This window comes from Euleptes europaea, chromosome 4 (genome assembly GCF_029931775.1).
Source record: "Euleptes europaea isolate rEulEur1 chromosome 4, rEulEur1.hap1, whole genome shotgun sequence".
Classification (NCBI taxonomy): Eukaryota; Metazoa; Chordata; class Lepidosauria; order Squamata; family Sphaerodactylidae; genus Euleptes; species Euleptes europaea.
This window is the reverse complement of record NC_079315.1, coordinates 85,381,768-85,403,381: the sequence shown is the minus strand read 5'-3', so window position 1 is coordinate 85,403,381 and position 21,614 is coordinate 85,381,768. Positions and strand designations below refer to the sequence as shown.

The following is a 21,614-nucleotide window of genomic DNA, read 5'->3' as shown; positions in this document are numbered from 1 at the left end:
GGCACTGGCAAACCACCCCGTAAACAAAAGTCTGCCTAGTAAACATCGGGATGTGACGTCACCCCAAGGATCAGGAATGACCCTGTGCTTGCACAGGGGACCTTTACCTTTTAAAGCCCCATTGAATAAAATGGGACTTACTTCTCAGTAGAGCTGCTTATGCTTGCTCTCCAAACCTCTGCACTCCCTAACACAGAGAGAATATGTACCTGGAAACTGCTTGCTTAACTAGCAGGCAGTATATTGAACACATGGAAACATGAAGCTGCCTTATACTGAATCAGACCCTTGGTCCATCAAAGTCAGTTTTGTCTACTCAGACTGGCAACGGCTCTCCAGAGTCTCAGGCAGAGGTCTTTCACATCACCTACTTGCCTAGTCCCTTTAACTGGAGATGCCGGGGATTGAACCTGGGACCTTCTGCATGCCAAGCAGATGCTCTACCACTGAGCCACAGCCCCTCCCCATAAATTTCCTTTACCCCTCTCCTTCATCACACTCCAAAAGATGAAGGCATTTGTGTGGGATATTTCCCCCTTCCCAGTAATTGGTCTTTCTAGAAACTTGAGACCAGTCCCTGAAGTGAAGGGCATGAGGCGGGCGGGGGGGGGGGGGAGAGAGAGAGAGAGAGAGAGATGCATCAACCATTCTCCTTTCTTCAGTGGCAGCAGATCAGGCTTCTACCTTCCAATGTTGGGGTCATGGCTCTGTGTCTTTGTGCCAATGCACAGGGGGAAGAAATAAAAATCTACAGGAAGACTCCTCGATTTTGTGAAGTGTTGCAGCAGTAAGCTTTCACTGTAAGGAGGGAAGGGAAGTGAGAAGATGTGTGAATCATGAACCCTTTGGGAGTCCAGTGCTATTCTAGTCATCTCTTCTTAGGTTCTGCTGCTGAATAATAAACAGAGCATCTAGCTGAGCTGATAGCAGCCATTTTCCACAAAGAAGGCTTACTTTACTTACCATGCTTGGGTTCATTGCCTACATGGCTGTTTTAAATGCGAATTTTGGAAATTTATCAAATTATTAATTGACCAGATATTCACCAACTCTGCGAAAAAAATTGAAAGCATTTCTGAACTTTTGGCAGAATGTATATTAGGAAAATTCATAGTTTTCATTTGCAAAGTATCAGTTCCAAAGTTAGGAACCTTCTTCAGTCAAGACAATTTAAACTTTTTTATGACTCAGCCATTTTGCAATGGATTTTTTCGGACATTTGACAGACGACTGGGAGTTTCTCCTAGATAGTTTCAGGTTGATGAGATGGAATGTTCAGGCTGAATAACAGCAGAGTAAAAAAGACATACCTTAACTCTACTGTTGCTGCTTTGATTGTGTAACAGAGCTCTGAATGTTCCTGCTTTGGGAAATTGATAGTTATTAAAGCTAGAGCATTCTGTGTTGTTCCATTCCTGTGGATGGTCCCTCTCCACACTAAGAAGAAGAGTTGGTTTTTATATGCCGACTTTCTCTGCCACTTAAGGGAGAATCAAACCAGCTTACAATCACCTTCCCTTACCCTCCCCACAACAGACACCCTGTGAGGTAAGTGGGGCTGAGAGAGCGCTAACAGAGCTGTAACTTGCCCAAAGTCACCCAGCTGGCTTCGTGTGTAGGAGGGGGAAACAAATCCAGTTCACTAGATTAGCCTCCGCTGCTCATGTGGAGGAGTGGGGAATGAAACCCGATACTCCAGATCAGACTCCACCGCTCCAAACCACTGCTCTTAACCACTACACCACGCTGGAAGAAGAAGAATAGTTGGTCTTTATATGCCAACTTTCTCTAGCTTTTAAGGAGAATCGAGCTGGTTTACAGTCCCCTTCCTCTCCCCACAACAGACGCCTTGTGAGATAGGTGGGGCTGAGAGAGTTCTGAGAGAACTGTGACGAGCCCAAGGTCACCCAGCTGGCTTCATGTGTAGGAGTGAGGAAACCAACCTGGTTCACCAGATTAGAGTCCGCCGCTCATGTGGAAGAGCAGAGAATTGAACCCAGTTCTCCAGATTAGAGTCTACTGCTCCTAACCACTATACCACGCTGGCTAAGAGAGCAAACCTAAGCAGGTCTACTTGGAATCCTATTCAAGCCTACTCAGTGGGGCTTACGTCCAGGAAAGTATTCCAGGAAAGTTTGCATGGTCATTCACCTGGCCCTTATACTTTTAAAACCCTTTTTATTCACCAGTACCTTTGTTGCTGCCCCGTGATTTGACTTTTGCTGTTGCTGCATTTTATTTGATGGATTGTATTGTTTTATGGCTCCCGTGCCCTCCAATGAAGTGCTAGAAGCTGTGAGTTGGAATTTAAAATAATGAAGAACTCCCACTTTCCCACACAGGCAGGATTCTTTGAACCCCAGGCATATGTTTCTTGCCCCATCTGTGGCATTGTTTGTAATGGTCCTTGGTAGCTTCTGAGAATACAGAGGAAAACACTGCTTTGATGCATACGTACAAACAAAGCACATCTCCTAAAAATGCTCCCACTGCTGTACAATCTATTTTTCATGCTCAAGTAAGGTTGCCAACTCTGGCTTGGAAAATTCCTGGAGATTGGGGGGGGGGTACCTGGAGAGAAAAGAGTTTCAGGAGCGCAGGGAGCTCAGCAGTGACATGATGCCATAAAGTCCGCCCTCCCAAGCCAACATTTCCTCCAGGGGAATTGATCTGTGTAGCCCGGAGATGAGCTGTAATTCTGGGAGAATGGCCTGGAAGTTGATAACCCCATGCTGAAGACAGGCACTGCCACTCCTGCTGCTAGCAAAGGACACAAGGCCGGGCCAGGCTCCAACCACCTCTCTTTCAAAATCATCATAGGGCAAAAACGCATGGTCGCTTTATCCTTCTTAATCCCTGTTTCAGCCAGGATTCAGCCTGGATCGAACACATGCGTTTCGCCTAATGTGCTTTTGATCCTGGCTAAAACAGGGATTAAAGGAGGATAAAGCGACCGTGCGTTTTCGCCCATAGATTAACAGGAAGAAGAATCCCATCTGGATTGCAGAACTGGCCCTACCTCCTAGCTTGTTCCAATGGCTGTAGGGGGTGCCAGGTCCCTCTTTGCCACCGGCAAGAGGTTTTTGGGGTAGAGGAAGGTGGGGATTGGGGAGGGGAGGGACTTCAGTGCCATGGAGACCAATTGCCAAAGCAGTCAATTTCTCCAGGTGAACTGATCTCTATCAGCTGGAGATGTGTTGTAATAGCAGGAGATATCCAGCCAGTACCTGGAGGTTGCCAACCCTAAATGGCCAATGCAGGCCAAAAGAACAAGGCCATGGGGGACAACATGGGCCCTCATAGGCAAGAGACTAGGTGTGGTCACTTCACGTCCTGCTGCTTCCTCCCCTCTTCTGCCTGGGGCACAACTATGGTTGCCAGGTTCCCCCTGGCCACTGGTGGGGGATGGGAGGGTTGGGCTGCCCGATTCAGGTTGGGCAAGTCCTGGAGATTTGGTGATGGAGCCTACAGAGGACAGTGAACTCAGTGGGGTACAATGCCATAGAGCCCGCCCTCCAAAGCATCCATTTTCTCCAGGAGAACTGATCTCTGTAGTCTGGAGATGAGCTGTAATTCCAGAGGATCCCCAGGTGCCACCTGGAGTGGAGGATCCTCTGGAATTACATGCTCACACAGAGAGCCATATTTATGACAGCATACAATGTTTATATTGTTATTTGGATGATGAAATCTCTTTCAGGTTCCCCTTTTCTTATTATTTTGATATCCATCTGTTTGGTGAATTCTGACTGCAGAGTTCAATTGTTATTTTATTTCTCTTGTAATTAATTGCTGTTGCTTTCATGTGTGGTATAGCCTTGTATTTTGTATTGATCTGCTCTTTTAGAACTTTGATAAATTAAGCATGAGGGAAATAAAGAAAATAAAATCAATTATACATTTCCTTAAAAATTAAAAAAAATGGAAGCAAGATATATAACTAGATTTATAGATCTATATCATTAAATAATTAATTGTTACTATATGCATATTAATCATCTTTATCACTATTATACTGACACCAACAATTTATAGATCTTTTTTGCCACAAAACATAACTATCCAAATTATCATTCATAATACTGAACCTGGAAAACAAGACCCTAAGAGTTGCTGGACGGTGTTTTGAATGGTAGTAGTCAGGTGCCCATTGGAGGGAACATATGTTATTGTTAGGAAATGACAAGTGAAATCCCATTGGAAGGTAGATGGGGAATGGAGAGAAGAATATCTTCACAGTGCTGATTCACAGCTGGGGTAAGCTTGTGTCTTTCCACTGAAGGCCTGTACCTTGTTTTCATGTATAGTCTAAATAAACACCTCACATTTCAGTGGTCTGAAATCTTGGTATTACAGCTCTGTCAGAGTAATAAATGTACGGAGTCTGAGAGCTTACTTTGTAAAACAGACCACTTATTTGTATTGGTTCCTGTTATACACTGAGAATATATGGATCCCACAAATGTACAAAGGAGAACTGGCCAAGCATTTTCTACAGTAGCTTCTTTTAAAAATGCTACTGTAGTCCAGAGCCTTGTGTGAGAACACGAAGACATAGGAGTTGCTGTGCTGGATCAGACCAATAGTCCATCTAGTCTAGCATCCTGTTTCACACAGCGGTCAACCAGATGCCTCCAGAAGGCCTACAACCAGTGTACAGGTACAGAGGACACTGTGAGATATGTTCTAGGAACAGGTTTTCCCATTCACGTGAATTAAATGCAATTCATACCTCCTTGTACACATCCCTTTACACGTGCGGAGCTGTGTACTCCATATGTGAAAACAGGAAATTCACAGGGAAGCAGAAGATGGAATGTGAATTTCTCTTTAACAATCAATGGCTGGGTTCGAGAGCATTAGGATGGTTCATAAGAACATAAGAAAGGCCCTGCTGGATCAGACCAAGGCCCATCAAGTCCAGCAGTTTGTTCACACGGTGGCCAACTAGCTTACTGTTTTACTCCTCTCCTCCCCTGCCACAAAAATGTTCAGGGACCTTTTTAAAAACTCTTTCTTGTAGATGTTGATTTCCTTCATCAAGTCCTTGAAAAATTAAGAGTGTGGCTACCAACCTATTTCCTTGTTTTGCAGCCTCAGATACCCATAAGGTATTCATTTTCAGGGAAGCAACAAAATGCATTTGGGGGGTTTTGCTATTTCTGTGGGCTACTTCTGGGTCTATTATATCAATGGAAACTGTTTTCATGCTTGTATATTATAAGGTACTGCATTTATAAATTGCCTCACAATGTTAATTTATGAGCAGAGGGAACTCTTTCTATGTTGCAATAGAAAGAACAGATACCCTCAAGCATTGCTAATATTACCACGATCTTCAGTTGAGGTTCCCAATCAGTATTCAATTGGTACAAGTGGAGATCCACAAGAAACTTGCGAAGATAGGTGGGGAGGCTCCCCCCCTCCCTCCTCCTCAGCGGCTCACCAAGCCCCCCCCCCAACAGCATGGAAGCTTTTAATATTCTAACTTTCAACCCTATTGAATTTTTTTAAAGAAAAAATATGAAAGTAAGAAATCTCTGATGGGGATGTTCACTGACAGAATACCTTTTCTCGCCTTAATAAGAAAGGGATTCGGGTTAGCTGAATTAGATGATGACTTTCTCAAACATAAACGGGAAAGGATGTAATACTGCTAATGGTAAAGTTCTGAACTTCAGGAGGCCTCTGTGGGTCAGCTGAAAGAAAGATGGGGTGCATAAGGTCATTAAGTGATACACAGACAGTGGAGAAGTATGAGTATAAGCTGAGACCTTGAGGTGGAATACAAACAGGCTTTCAATATGGTGTGTGCATATTGCTTGATGAGACCTGCAAGGATCTACAAGGTGTTCTGTAATATCAGGCTACACTACAGTCTGCAAGCTGTCTCAGTTCAGGACAAAACCAAAGCAAAAGAATGAGCTCATATAGTTTCATTAATTTCTTATAAAGTCATCCAAAGAGATTCAGAGTGTATATATCTGTGTAAGCTGCATGTATGAAAACAATGCAAATGTCCATTTTGTCATGATTATAAGCATTTGTGAGCAGGATTTCCAGTTGAAGGCCATTCTTATACATGGTGGTATATGTATGTTATATACGTATTTTAGCTCAAATGTCTAGGGTATAATTCCAAGCACTTCAGAAGCATCCCGATTTTCCAAAAGTTTTATTGTTAAGTTTGAAGACTAGACGAGGTCATACTGTTTTAACATAGTTCTACATTATTTAAATATATACAAAAAAACATTAGAACTTTACACAGGTCGCCAAGGTTGCAAAGATCATTGTGTCTGAGATACTTCTGTACTTACTGACACATCTGAAGCCAGCATTGAATATTATGTTTCATATTTTGTTGTATAGCACAGATACACTCATTAGGATCTTTTAGTCTTCAAAACTCACATAAGTTTGTATGCGTTCATTCCAAAAGAGAAAGTCAACCTAAAAAATCAGAACCAAGGGTATTTTCCTTTTTGTGAGAAGCCCTTTATAGAACATAGATAATCCTAAACCTTGTGCATTTTGATTTACTTTCCAGGCTATAAAAGTAGCATATTAGGGAGCTATAGAAAGATGCCTAGAAATAACTAATTATTTTTTGGGGGGTAAATTTAGGAATATTGTCCATGCCAATTGAGTTTCACTGTTAGAATTACTAGAAAAGTTAGACAATTTCATCACATTTAGCCAACAAGTTGAAAGGGTGCAATCATCAAACCCACTTCCTTTATTGCAATAGATTACTCTAGAGTAAGTGGCTTGAGGACTCCAGCCTTAAAGACACCAACATCCTACAGGTAATTGAATGGTAATCCTCAGAACACCTACTTCTAGAGAAGTTCCACTGACTTCAACAAAATGACTTCAGATTAAGCACAATGAACATTTCTCCTTAATTTTAAAGGGCAAGTTTACAAATGATCCAGGTATGATTGCTGAACAAATAGGGTGGGTGCAGGAATAAAACTCAAGACTGTATACACAGATATCCCAATGCACAGAATGCTTTCTATAGCCTTTTTTGGATGTTTTAAAACTGTAGAATCAACAGGTGGAAGTGTATCAGGATCATGTTAACAACTCTGCCCCCAGCCCTATGCACTGATCATGTTTTTGTGTGAGGAGCGTGCATGCATGGAAGTGGTACACATTTAGCTTCTGTACACAAAGGAACACTCAATGCATGGAAGTTGTGTCAAAATTTGTCACCATGATCCTAATTTCCTATCCATACATTGATTATGCATAGTTTTGAATGTCTGAAATGGGCTTCCTAGTTAGGCATACAGGCACACATACAAAATATCCATACAAAAAATGGAGTGAACATGTGGACAGGGTAAACTGATGATCAAAGATGCCCACGTAAGCTTCAGTTCCATTAAACACTCTACATGAGTTTGAGGGAGCATGGGAGCCTAATGACTTGTGCCTCTGCATGTTGAACAGACACATTAAGACATTTGTGAGCTTCCTGATTTTAGGATCAATGCCCAAACTTAAGGAGTTTGCAGATCACAACCACATCTAATAGAAGTACATTTGTGCAATGTGTCTGCTGAAGATTTAGGGCTGATTTCCACATGTACGTAATCACATAATGTCTTATCACTCAATTATTTGATTACTAAACACTTGATGGCTTGCAGTTAAATATGTGAACTTACTCCATGGTCGCAGTAATGTGAAAGTGTTGATAGTGAGATTTGAATGCTGGTTTCTTCTCATGTGCCAGACATTGGGTGATGAATATGAATGAATGGATGGATTCTTACTAGAGGATCCTGCAGCACTAACAAATTTCATTCAATTAAAAAAGGAATCAAAAACTAGAACTCTATCACAGTGATCCCCACTGTGGTGGCCAGGGGTACCATGGTGCATGCCAATGTGTTTTCTTGTGCCCACTTATTTCTTCCTCAAAACAAAAGGTCAGTCCTGGCTTTCCTCTACCACATTTGAGCAGGAAGTGCTTCACAATACTTGTCCCAGGATACATAACCTTTGGGTCCACGGGGAGTGCCCATATGGTGGACATGGCTTGGTTGTCATTTTGTGACGATTTCCACATACCATGGCTGTGGTGGTTCCCAGAGCCTGTCTCAAAATTCCCCAAGTGGCCACAGGTTTAACATGGTTGAGAACTCTGGCACTATAGGGTATGGGGCACATTTGCCTTTCAACTATCATATAAATATAGAGGGCATAATCCATTGGGAAGTTCTCTGGCACAAGCCTCATTGAAATGTGATGCAGGGTAGTGCTGTTCTGCAGTCCTCATTCATTTCAGTGGGACACTCGGACAAATTTCCTAGTGAATTGCACACAAAGTTATCTAGCAGATGTCAACAGCATTTCTTTGAATGAATAATGATGTCATTGAAGCAGAATATGGCAAAAAGTTCTCAAGGTATAGCTTTAAACAAATTAAAGCTTTTAGATTTTTAGGAACAAATTAACGAAAGGTGATGGGAATTAGCAAAGAAGGGCAAAATGCAACCATTTCAAATGAAAAGAATGAACAGAAAAAATACATTTTCAACACAGTGTTATTTTTATACACTGTAAATTATAAAATTAATTTAATTTGCAAATAAGATCAATTTAAATGCATTTTTTTCACAGAGGGAAGAAGTATTAACAATGCAGACACATTTCACTGACTAGCAGCTTAAAGTGTTCCATCAGTTCAAGCTTTATTCATTGAAAAGGTGTTAGCAGTAGCCTTTTAGGATCAGAACCCAAACAATGAAGACCTATAGTATCCTATTTGCAGAAATCATCTTCTCTTAAGGGGAGGCTACAATCGTGCAAAGCATTCTGCTTGATGAGACAGTTTGCAGCATAAGGATCACAGATTATACCTTTCTCCCTCAGGGTAGTTAGCATGCTCAGATCTCTTTCTGGCTTGGGACCTGCATATTCAAAAAGTTGAATATGCAGTTTTCACTGGATAGGGATCTTTAGCACCCAACTGGTGGTTGTTATCGGTGGCCCCCAGGATTGGGGTCAAGTCTCAAATGATTTTGCTTGCATCCTGGTGTGTTGCAAGTACATAATTTGGCCCCATGAAGTAGCAGAAACGAATGAGGCCATTTTTAGACCCCCTGAAAAGTCAAGCGTCAGTTCACAACTTTTTAATCTAGAGTAAGCCTATACACTTTAAACAAAATGGCTCTGCAGTAAATGAGCTGTGAACTGCAGGATCTTCACAAGAGCCTAAAGTGCAGAAAATGGGCTGTCAGTAGTTTTAATGTCAGTCCCCAACCTTATTTCACCAGGGTTTTTGCACCTTAAATTGCAGTTATGATTGACTTTCTCTTTAAAATTATTCACTACAATTGAAGACCACTCCATAGATAACATTGTTAAGAAATGTTAACACAGTTACAGACAAGACAGTAACAGTCTAGTGGCTTTTTGTAATGCAGCACAAATCCAACTCAAAAACGGGGAAAAAAATAGCGGTGTTGCACAGGACCTTAACATTTCTTACACATACTTGCCTATCCCTTTATTAGGTTATCAAACCGAGAAACTCTGAATATCCAAGTCTAAGCCTTACAAAATAAAACATAAGAACAAAGGCACCTTGAGAATCAGGTGCTTTTTATGGAGGCAGGGCACATTTGTATTGGTTCCTTTTTTGAACAATGTTGTTGAGGGAGCCTCCATGGATCATGAAAAGGTCATGTCCCAAACCATTTGAAGGACGAACATCTGCCATGACATAGGATTTTGTAAGGGTCGTGACTCTTTACAAAGAATCTCTCTCTGTAAGGATTGGCAAGCCTTGTATCAGTCACGGAACCAATGGTCTTCTCTCTGGGATTTTCTTTTAATGAGAATGCAAGGTAATTTTTAAAACAAGATTATTGGCTCGATGCGTTAATGAGGCACAACCAAAACTAAATCTACCACCGCATGTTATGAAATGGAGAATAAACATAAATTGAAGGTTTCAAGTGATAAGATGATACCCCGCAAATTGCCAAGGAAACATAATGCTCTATTTTGTTATAAACCAAAGCACTTTGTGATATTGGCTGGGTCCACAACTCTCTGGAAACATCTCCTATACCTGCAGGGATTTTGCACTGGAGGGATGCCATCTGGATGGTGTACTAGCAGTGCTCTCGTATGCATTTCAGTCCGTTCATACGTTGGAGTTGGACCACGTCGGTACTCAGGAGCCATTTCCACAATGCTCTGCCAACGTAGCTGCACACTCGTTTCAGTGGCAAAAGCATCACATCTTGTTTGATTGAGAATGGATTTGGCTAGCCCCCTGGAAAGTGCACTGGGTTGATTCTGCATAAATAGTGTCAACCGGCTTAGCCTTTTCACACGGGGAGTTTGATGCACAGAAGTCAATGCAACTTGCCCATTTTCCCTGATGAATATGTACGACAGCTGGATTTATGGCAAATTCAGATGACTAGGCAGAAACTGTTTTCAGGTAACAGGCTTATCACTTGAGATCTTTACTGAGCATTTTGCTCAGCTGTTTGTGTGTGTGTGTGTGTGTGGGACTCTCCATAAGTGTGTAATAATGTCCCACACAACCAAACCATGTTATGGCAACTGCAGTGGGTTATGTACAGCAGCACTAAGAAGCTATTTTTTTTAAAGAAAAAAATATTTTTCTTCTAGTTATAGAGCTTCACCAGAGTGAAACACAGCTGGCACTGGAGTTGCGGATCTTAAGAAATGGAATGTCTGAAGCATTGTTCTGTCTAAGAATGTGGCCTCTCTCTTCAAGTGCATGCCATTGGGAAGTGCCCTGTTACCAGGGTTTTGTGTACTAGGTGTAAAATTCAGAAATGAAATTCCACACCCAGGCAATTGGTAGCGTAAACCTAAGCAATGTTACATGCATTGAAGTCAATGGGATTAGGAATTTGCACCTCTGGTGAGGACTGCAAAATCGATCCTTGTGCCTTTGCTATTTATGGGGTGGGTAAGCAACTCGGCAATAGACCACATTCTCAACCACTGAAGGTGTTAGAAGGGAATGCCACACACTTTTAAGTACCCTATTCTTTTTTAAAGATGAAAGATGGGATTCTCTAACAGCTGAATTCTGCATCTAATGCCATTGTATTGCCAACACCAGTGTTCTCTTCAATGTACTGAAGAAATCCAATCTCCCCCTTGTATGAACAAAGACTTGTCTGAACCTTGGCAAATTCCACCCTTTGATTAGTTCATCTATACTTAACATTCTTTTCTACTTTGATCTTCTTATGATCTTACTTTGCTTATCTATCAACAGATGGGAGTGGTCCTCATCTTCTCTAAGTGGATTGGTTACTCTTTTACTTAGATTTTGCTTTAAACAGACCCCTTTTTTGGTAAATTCTCTCCACTACCACCTCTCTTTGTTGTTTGCAGCTTTTCGTATACATGCATTTGTCTAATGGATGTACAAAGTGACCTCTGACTCATGACAGTTTATGCTTGGTTGTGTTTGGTTAATCCTTAAGGTGCTGCTGGACCCCGCCTTACAATGTCACACTCTTTCCGTCTTTCTCTTCTGCACAGTCATGGCACACACTTCACCTCATCTGTTATCTCTAGATGTCGATGTTTGTCTCACATCTGAATCCATTTTCTCTGATTGTCTACATAAGATCTTAGAGCTTTCACTTTGTTCCTCCTATGGGACTGTCCTCACCGTATTCACTTTTTGCAAGTGCTTTCAGAGCCTCTGTAGAGCTGATGACTAAACAATAATTTTAGTGGTTGTGCCATGTGATCCTCCAGCCCCAAGATCTTGTTTCATTTCATTTTCATCCACATTTCTGAAGAACTAGTCAGGGGCAGGGCTATAGCAGGGGTTCATTCTTGACACGGCCTGCATGTTTTGGCATGTATGCCTGCATCTCACAGATACGCCCTCTCCCTTACAACTCCACAAGACAATTTCCAAGCAAGACATGGCACAAGCTCACAAGAATCCCATTTCTACAGCATTCATCTGTGCCCACCTCCATGCTACAGTAGCTTAGGTCTTGCATTTGGTCCATGGTTATTTCCCCTTCACATCCTTCAGGAAGAAAACTGCAAGCTGAATGCACTGACTTCACTCCGACAAAATCATTAACTTCATAGTATACTGATAGCTGATTTTTGTGCCATAAAATCCAGGTCAGCTCATTAAAAGTAAACAACAGCATTTAATGTGATTAAACAGAAAAGACGGTGACGATGCCCACTGAATGCTTAAATGGAAAGCAAAGAATATAAATAAACTGGGATGTTCAGGCTCCACATTTGGGAAAGGAAATGATGAAAGGTAGTTTGTAATGTTAGGAGGACTGCAGACCACAGAGATTCTCCCAAGAAGTGTCATTAATCTTGACAATGCTTGATAGGCACAAGGGAAACAATCAGATGCAGTCATCCCCGAGAAAACTTATTGCTAAAGCTGCAGGATCACTTTTTGCAAGTAAGATGACCGTCTGGGTTTGGAATCAATGAATCAGCTCACTCCTTTGGAAATCAGAAAAAAGAACTCTGTCATGCCATTTTCATCTTCCTTGAAAAAGTGATGCTGCTTTTCATCCCTAACCATATTTCATCCAGTGTGAACAACTCAGAAGAAAACTTGAAAGGTAATTTCCACAGCGAAACAGAGTAATAACTAGAAGCGATTTAAAAGGACAAAATCAGATTGGACCATTTTAAGGGCAGGCTTAGACCTCCTTACAAAAGACAGTTAGCGGCCTACCAGAAAGTGAGCACTTGTTCATGAAAAACCCATTCAACTTCCTACAGGTTTTGCAGTTTCTTCTATGGAGATATTTTTTTTAGGAATATCAAGAGTTGTGCTGTTAAGTGAAGATCCCTCATCAGTCTTCTTCTGTACAGCCCAAGAGCTCTGACCGTAAAGTGATCCTGCCGTACCATGACCAAGGGAGAATCCTTATGTGCCGTGCATAGATTGGAGGGTCAATGACATTCTTTCTGTGGGTGTCGTTGTCAAAATTTCCTTGGAAAACCTGAAAAGTAACCAAGAAGAAACAAAAGTGATAGCAAAATTGTAAAAGGGGGGAAAGTGGACCAAGACAAGAGAAGTGGCACATAGACAAATTTCAAGACATTAAGGATGCCAGGTGGTGGCCTGGCAACCCCAGGAGCTTCAGGGGTGGGGCCAGGGGCAGAAATGACATCAGATTACATGCTGATGTCACGTCCAGGCACAAACCCAGATGTGACATCTGTGCAACACCCTAGAAACTCTATGCAGCAGTTCCCAAACTGTGCTCCACGGAGCACTTGCTCCTCGAAACATCTCCTAGTGCTCCATGAAGAGATTGGAAAGAAAAATACCAGTCATTTAGTTTAGTATATAGGTGCTTGGTGAAAATTAGTGCTCCGTGACAAATTTCTCTCCTGAAAAGTGCTCCATGACTCAAAAAGTTTGGGAACCACTGCTCTATGGTATTAGGAAGACTAGCAATGGTCCTATCTATACAGTGCTGTCCAAAGCAGAGTTGCACCCTTCTAAATTCATTGGAGTAACAGTAAAACCAGAATGAAGATTTAAGGAAGAGACAGCTTAGAAGGGAAAGTACTTGGCTCAGATTCTCAACTATCTGGGACGGGCAGATGCATTCATACCCATGGGTGGTGCATTCAGAATAGCAGAGGACTGAAATCCTGAGGCCCACGCACTGACAACACTGCACAAGCGATTTCCATGGCCCGCTCCTGTTGTTACTACAATGCCCACAAATTGTCGGGTTTTCTGGTGGGATTCTGTCCCTTGAGTCTCTCTCATTTGTGGATGTAGAAAGTCACAGGACTAAGGTATTCACACATCAGGCAAACAAAGCCTCTAATTAGGTGTCTACATTTGTCTCAGAAAGCCTCTCTCCTATTCATAATCACGGCACGTGGCAGCCAAAGAAAACGAGAGAATGCTTGTTTTCCAGTTTGCACCTTTCTGCTGTAGAATGTTTTGCTATGTATGAAATGAATATCGTTTAATTACACTTTTTGGCAAAGTTTGGTCGCCCAAACAATAAGGGAGAAATTGTTGTTTCGTACACTTTTAGAAGGTTGGGATTATTTTTATCACGGGTGTGCAGCTTGGCAATAGATCGTTTCCCTAAAAATTAGCTAATGAATGAAATGTCACCTCTTCCAAACAAATGTCAGCTAGCAAGGCAAAAATATTGAGCAGTGCATAAGCCAGACTAAATTTAACAGTCCCAATGATATGCATGGCACATTACAGCATGCATTTGTTCAGGCAGGATAAGCTAATGTGCGGACATATATTCTTTTTGGTTCTTGCCAGATAATTGTTTTATTGTGCAAGAGTTTGCATAGGTCATTGCACAAGGTTTTTTTTTTGCAGGATGAAGAGAGAGGATTCAAGATCTTTTCCCCAGTCACTGGCCAAAAAGGCATGGTCCCTTAACCCACTTTATTCCCCGTTTCAGCCAGGATCAAATTGACCTGGGCTGGAGGGGAAACTGTACGCATTACCTTGAAAAGCAGGGACGAAATTGTGCCAATCGATCCATGTAAACAGAAAGTGAGGGAGACATGAAGTTCCTGTTTAGTTTGGCACACACCCCATGCCCCTGGTGATTGGTCATTTCAAATTGACCAATGAGGGTCTTCGCTGCCCTGGGAAATGACCAATCACCGGGGGCGGGGGTGTTGCAAGCTAAACAGGAATTGTGCACGTCTTCCGCACTTTCTGTTTACATGGATGGATTTGCACCCAGTTTCGTCCCTGCTTTTCAAGGTAATGCGTACAGTTTCCCCCCAGCCGGGGTCAATTTGATCCTGGCTGAAACGGGGAATAAAGTGGGTTAAGGGACCATGCGTTTTTGGCCACTGTATCCAGCCCTGGCAAAATATATTTTCCTACTAGCCTTCAGAATTTTGTCACTAGGAAAATGTGAGTACCACCCCTTTCCCCTGCTGGCTCTTCTACTGTACCATGGAATTCAGAATGGAACGTGTTGGCAGGAATGTCATAGAAACCTTTCTGTTATGGCTGTGTATCACTGGTAACCAGCACAACACACACCATTTTTGTGCAATTTTAAAATAGGTTTTCAAATTACTTTTCATTAATCCAACTTTTAAGTCTTGAGTATTCCTGCCCATACCACTCTAGAAAAACACTTATGTTGCCTTTCAAATGTAGCAAAAATAGATAAATAGATAACTAAGTTAAACAATACAGTCCTGGAAAAATATCAGCTAAGCTATCACCTTCCTCATAACTTCCCCCTGACATTTCTTAAGGGTTTTTTTACGCTCTCAATCCCTCTGAATTATTTTTATTTTTTAGAGCTATGCTGTTTTGCTTCTCTAGTTCTGGAGTGCATATCTTCCCTGTTTAAAAAACTGAATTTTAAAGTGCTTCTAGCAACCCTGAATCCCCAGTTGGCAGTTTCTGCTAAGATTTACACCAAGGGTATTCCTCATTGATCAGTTATCATATGAGCACCTTGCCAAAAGGAGCTGGACAAGTTTACTTCGTTGAAGATACTGGAAAGCCCTCTAGATGCTGTTTTCTCAACACATTGGCTAGAAATCAGATAAATAGGAACGACAGGTGAAATGTCCAGTGCCTCAAGGGTCTAAACGACTTCCAAACATTTTGCAAATGCAAGTTCAGAAAAGATAACTTCTGCTGACAAAATAAGCTCCCTTCCAATCGTATGCATATATAGCCTTAAGTATAGGCTTTTTCAAGCATATGTGGCACATACAGCTGTCAGAGTATGGGTCCACCTAAGTCAATATTGTTTACTCTGACTAGAAGTTGCTATGCAGGGTATCAGACATAAAAATCTGAAAAATATTGATACCAGAAGAAGGAGGAGGAGGAGAAGAAGAGTTGATTTTTATATGCTGACTTTCTCTACCATTTAAGAGACTCAGACCGGCTTACAATCACCTTCCCTTCCTCTCCCCACAACAGACACCCTCTAGCAGAGCTGTAACTTGTCCAAGGTCACCCAGCTGGTTTTGTGTGTAGGAGTGGGAAAACAAATCCAGTTCACCAGATTAGCCTCCACCGCTCACGTGGAGCAGGGGGTAATCAAACCCGGTTCTCCAGATCAGACTCCATCCCTCCAAACAACTGCTCTTAACCACTATACCATGCTGGCCTTACCCTTCTTTCCCCTCTATCTTAGCTCCATGATGAGCTTATCTCTGCCACTCATACTGACGGAGAACTCAGGAAACTCTGTTTCGGGCCATCTTCAGCACAAAGGCTGTCACCAAGAGGGCAGGACCAGGAAATACAATGACAGCCCAGGGAGATACAGATACAGACTTTTTAATATTCTTAATGAGGACTTCTTGGCACTTAACCACAGTACATGTTCACACAACACTTTTAGCTAACAAGTGTTTTACTCCTCACCTGACTCAGTACTGAGCACTTGGGAGCTACTTCCTGTGCTCTACTTTTTGGCAAAAACAACAACAAGTCAGTTGGTTGCATACTTCCTCCCTGCCCCAAAACTTCCCTTTGTTTTCTTATCTGGAGGAGTTCCTAGCTCCGTAACTCCCTGTGCCACACCCTCCACTAAGTAGGCAAGTCTTCTCTGAGCTCACCAGAACTCACCTCCATTTGCAAGGCTAGGAAAAAGGAATATTTCCTGCCCCGGAGAGGCAGAGGCATGCAGCCAGTGCGCCCCCTCTTCCCCTACTGCTTCAGCGCAGTATTGCTAGTGCAATACTGATGGAAGGGGGTGGAGGGGAGGGAAGGAGACATGGAGGGGGGGATGAAGAAGGTGGGCGTAAGGGGGAGTGGTCACATTACTGGAATCCAAAGGGGGTGTTGATTTTCTCTGAGGAAAAAAATCAGAATCAGGATTTTGCATGTAGGGGATGCTGACTTGTTAATGGGGTAAATAAAAAAAATCGCTATATAAGCACTCAGGGAAAACAAGGGGGAATAACACAGAAAGCCCGAACTTACTCCTGCAAAATGAAACAATGTTGCAGAACATAAAAAAAAAAACAGCTTTACACTGCGGCCCAATCAGTGGAAATTTCCTATGCATAAGAGCCCTGATTCTCACCAATTGTTGCCCACTCACCCAAACTGTTGAGATCCTCCTAGAACTCTTCACAAATCATCATAACTATCAAGAGTTCTTTTAAAACTTACGAACCCATCTAAAATTCTAGAGGTTCCTTCAGAATAGAGGGGACAAGAACATGGAGGAATCTTGTGGCATCTTAAAGACAAACAGACATACTAAGCCTTAGGGTTGCCAGGTCCCTCTTCGCCACCGGTGGGAGGTTTTGGGGCGGAGCCTGAGGAGGGTGGGGTTTGGGAAGGGACTTCAATGCCATAGAGTCCAATTGCCAAAGTGGCCATTTTCTCCAGGTGAACTGGTCTCTGTCGGCTGGAGATCAGTTGTAATAGCAGATCTCCAGCTTGTACCTGGAGGTAGGCAACCCTACTAGGACTCAATAAATCTATTAATTTGTAAGAGACTCCATGAGACTCCTTTTTCCCTTTCTTTATCTTTTTATTATAAAACCAAAAATACATTCAACTCCAATATACAGACTATTACCATCTCATAAAGTCTTATCAACTACACAGGGTTTCCAAGTCTGAGGTTATTTTTGAACAATAGCTGTGGGAAGTAATTAAGTTGTCTTTTCTACAGTTTTTACCCACATTTCCAGTGGTGCTAAGCATGTTTTTTTCCCCTCTCCAGACAACAAATTTGAGCCAAAAGGCAAGGCGGGAAATAAATATTTTAATAGATAAATTAGAGATTCTTGCAAATATAACATTGTTAATATACCCAAGATAAATAATTTCTTTTCCCAATCTGAGTTTATTCGGAGCAGGTTTTCTGATTCTCTAAAAAATTCAACAACTGACAATTGGCCCCTGGTCTTGCTTCTCTTATCTTCGAGGAGCAACAGAGATTATCCTCAGCTAGAGGGGCAATTAGCCTGTTTTGCTGTACAGCAGTTTATCTAGGCAGTATAATCATTCCAGATATAGTAATTCTAAATTCTCTTCTGAAAGTACTTTTTCAAAAAGTTAAATTATGCTTCACTGGTTTTTCCAAAGAGTGCAACAGAGCTTCTGTATGGTTCCTAGATGGTTTCCCATCTAGTGATCTTACCAGTCTGGACCTTCACATTTGAAATGCAACAATGCCTTGTATTCCTTCACAATGTATGAGGCTATGCACTATAGCAACGTAGAAACTGTATCAACACAGTTGTAAAAACATGGTTCCTATTGGTTATTCTTGCTTTACAGCTCGTTCCAGAGGCAAGGGGTACTATGCAAGCAACCCTTGATTAGGATATGTCTTTACATTAAAATGTTGATATGTTATGCCCAGGAGCATAAACCTGCCATCTTCACTGCCTTACTTAGGGTTTCCAGCTCCGGGTTGGAAAATACCCGGAGATTTGGGTGGGGCGGGGCCTGAGGAGGGCAGGGTTTGCAGAGGGGACGGACTTCAATGCCATGGAGTGCAATTGCCAAAGCAACCGTTATCTCCAGGTGAGCTGATCTCTATTGGCTGGAGATCTGTTGTAATAGCAGGAGATCTCCAGCCACCACCTGGAGGTTGGCAACCCTAGCTTTACTAGTGGTCCACTTTAGCCATGCACAACAGCTTGTGCATGGGGAAACAAATCTGCCAATCCACAAGTAGGTTTCCATGTAGATTAAAACGCTGGATATGCTCTTGTTTCCTGAACCCATGAGTGGTAACACATCTGTTCCGCACATGCAGCACATCTATGTATGTAATATTGCTAGCACATGTGGAAAAAGATCTATAGATCATGACATATATTTGTAATATGACATGGCAATTCCTTTCATCTGATCCTGAGTATATATATATATATATATATATATATATATATATATATATATATATATATTTTAAAAAATCAAAAACAGAGACAGTTGATTTTTGCCCCATAAACCTGGTATAAATTATTCAAGCACTGAATATACAGTGATCTACTGACCTCTAGTTGAGGAAAGAAAGATCACCACTGAGTCGAGATATTTTTCTGAAGTATATTTTTCACATGTGCCTCAGCTTCAGTTCTTTCCAGCTCTGCGTTCAGAGACAATGTTCAGATATGGCTCCCTTTCCAGCCAATTAAAATGAACAAAAGAAGCAGCTCTTCTTAAAAAAAATATCTTTTGCAGGGTCCCTGGGTTGGATCCTTAGAGGAGCTTAGTGTCAATTTAAACTCAGAAAACTGGTGGTGAAAGTGGCAAAAGCCAGACAGAAACAGTAAGAGCTACTTTTTCATAACTTCTCCATTTAAAAGTGTGTGACAAAAGTTGAACCAAACCAGTCTTTTGAGTTTCATTTTTTGCTTTCATTATTGTTGAAAAGCATTTCCATTTTTTTGGTCTGCTTCTGATTGCCCCCTCAGTCACTTCAGATGAAAGAAAGAGAAATGCTTGTTGTATTATTTGCTTAGATGTTCGATGGAAAGTTCTCTCTCTTTGAAAATGCACATTTACAGAACAATCCTGTGTAGAGTTACTTTAGGCTAAGCCCACAGATTTTAGTGGGTTTAGACTGGTGTAACTCTGCACAGGATTGCGCTGTAAGCGAGGCAAACAAAAACTCCTGAAAATTTGGCTCAGCACCTTAAGCGATGCTAATTACAGTGAAGATAGACTTGTTTTTCCCTTTGAAACATCTAATTTATTTATTAGAAATGTTCTGAAGAGATACAAAATATGACACTGGCAATCTACAGGATTTTTTAAAAAATTGAACAGCATGTTTCAGATGATGAACTGGGATTTCCATCAGGAGGAAGAGGAGGAGGAAGAGGAGGAAGAAGAAAAGTTGGTTTTTATATGCCAACTTTCTCTACCACTTAAGGAAGAATCAAATTGGCTTACAATCACTTTCCCGCCCCCTCCCCACAACAGACACCCTGTGAGGTAGGTGAGGCTGAGAGAGCTCTAACAGAGATGTGACTAGCCCAAGGTCACCCAGTTGGCATCATCTGTAGGAATGAGGAAACCAGATTAGCATCCACAGCTCTTGTGGAAGAGTGGGGAATCAAACCCAATTCTCCAGATTAGAGTCTACCACTCCAAACCACTGCTTTTAACCACTACACCACGCTGGCTCTCAGAGATACAGTTTGCAAACTTTGCATAGAGTTTATTTTTCATCGAATCATAGGCCTTAATACAATCCACAAATGCCAGTTAATTTAGATTCCTGATTTCAGCCTTTAAAACCCCAAACACTCTGGGGCTCAGGATAACTCAAGACATGCCTGATCCTATACAAATGATACTAAATTTTTCAAGATTGAACCCAAGAGACTGTGAATAACACCAAAAAGACCTCTCATGACTTGGGTTGCCAACCACCTAGTACTATCTGGAGTTCTCCTACTATTACAACTGTTCTTCAACAGATATAGATCAGTTCACCTGGAGAAAATGGCCACTTTGGCAATTGGACTCTATGGCATTGAAGACCCTCTCCTCCCCAAATCCCGCACTCCTCAGGCTCCCCCTAAAAAACCTCCTGCCGGTGGCGAAGAGGGACCTGGCAACCCTACTCATGACAGGCTGAGTGAGCAACAAAATTGTTGTTTCAGTGAGATTCAGTGAGATTCAGTGGCTTGGATCCTCTGGAGCATGCATGTGAGAAAGACGTGGTTATTTCTCATCATTTACTTCCCCCAGCAGTTTTCTAGGCCTCCAAAATGCTTGATGCTGGAGGTTGCCGGATTCATGGGTACAAACGCCATACAAGTGTGGGAGGGGACTGCAAGCGCTCTACCATCTGCACTGGCTCCAGCTGGAATACCTGATCAGATTTAAAGTTAGGGTTGCCAACCTCCCGGTGCTAGCTGGAGATCTCTTGCTATTACAACTGATCTCCAGCTGATAGAGATTGGTTCACCTGGAGAAAAGGGCCACTTTGGCAATTGGACTCTATGACATTGAAGTCCCTCCCCTCCACAAACCCTGCCCTCCTCAGGCTCCACCCCAAAAACCTCTCACCGGTGGAGAGGGGGAACCTAGCAACCCTATTTAAGGTGCTTGTTATAACCTTTAAAGCCTTACATGGTCACGGACCTTCATATCTGCGGGACCACCTCTCCTGGTATGTTCCCCAGAGAATGCTTAGATCATCAAATACCAATCTACTGGTGGTCCCCGGCCAGAAGAGTGTCCATCTGTCCTCGACCAGGACCAAGGCTTTCTCTGCCATGGCCCCTGTCTGGTGGAATAGTCTTTCTAATGAGACCAGGGCCCTGTGGGATCTTATGGAGTTCCTCAGGGCCTGTAAAACGGAACTATTCCACCAGGCCTATGGCTGAGGCCAGCTATGGTTTCCCTTATCAGTGCTGGCCTGCTTATCTTACTCTATCCTACTTGCAGGTTCTGCATCTTGTTTCAAACTGTCTACAGGCCCTGCTGTGGCCTTATCTTGCAATCTAATGCATCACTGAGATATGTGATTTTAATATCTATTAGGGCTGTTTTAATCTATTGTTTTATGTGATACTGAAGTTGTATTGTATATTTATTGTTTTGTGAGCTGCCCTGAGCCCGGCTTTCGCTGGGA

The 21,614-nt window shown here is 42.1% G+C and overlaps 1 protein-coding gene across 1 annotated transcript in view; it reads right to left on the bottom strand.

The window, feature by feature from the left end:
• Positions 1–12,049: 12,049 nt before the first annotated feature.
• EDIL3 (EGF like repeats and discoidin domains 3) overlaps positions 12,050–21,614 on the bottom strand; it is a 294,133-nt gene continuing 284,568 nt past the window's right edge. The window contains exon 11 of the mRNA XM_056847986.1: positions 12,050–13,016. Coding sequence (XP_056703964.1) covers positions 12,867–13,016 — 150 coding nt within the window. The 3' untranslated portion in view covers positions 12,050–12,866. The remainder of the gene's footprint in view (positions 13,017–21,614) is intronic.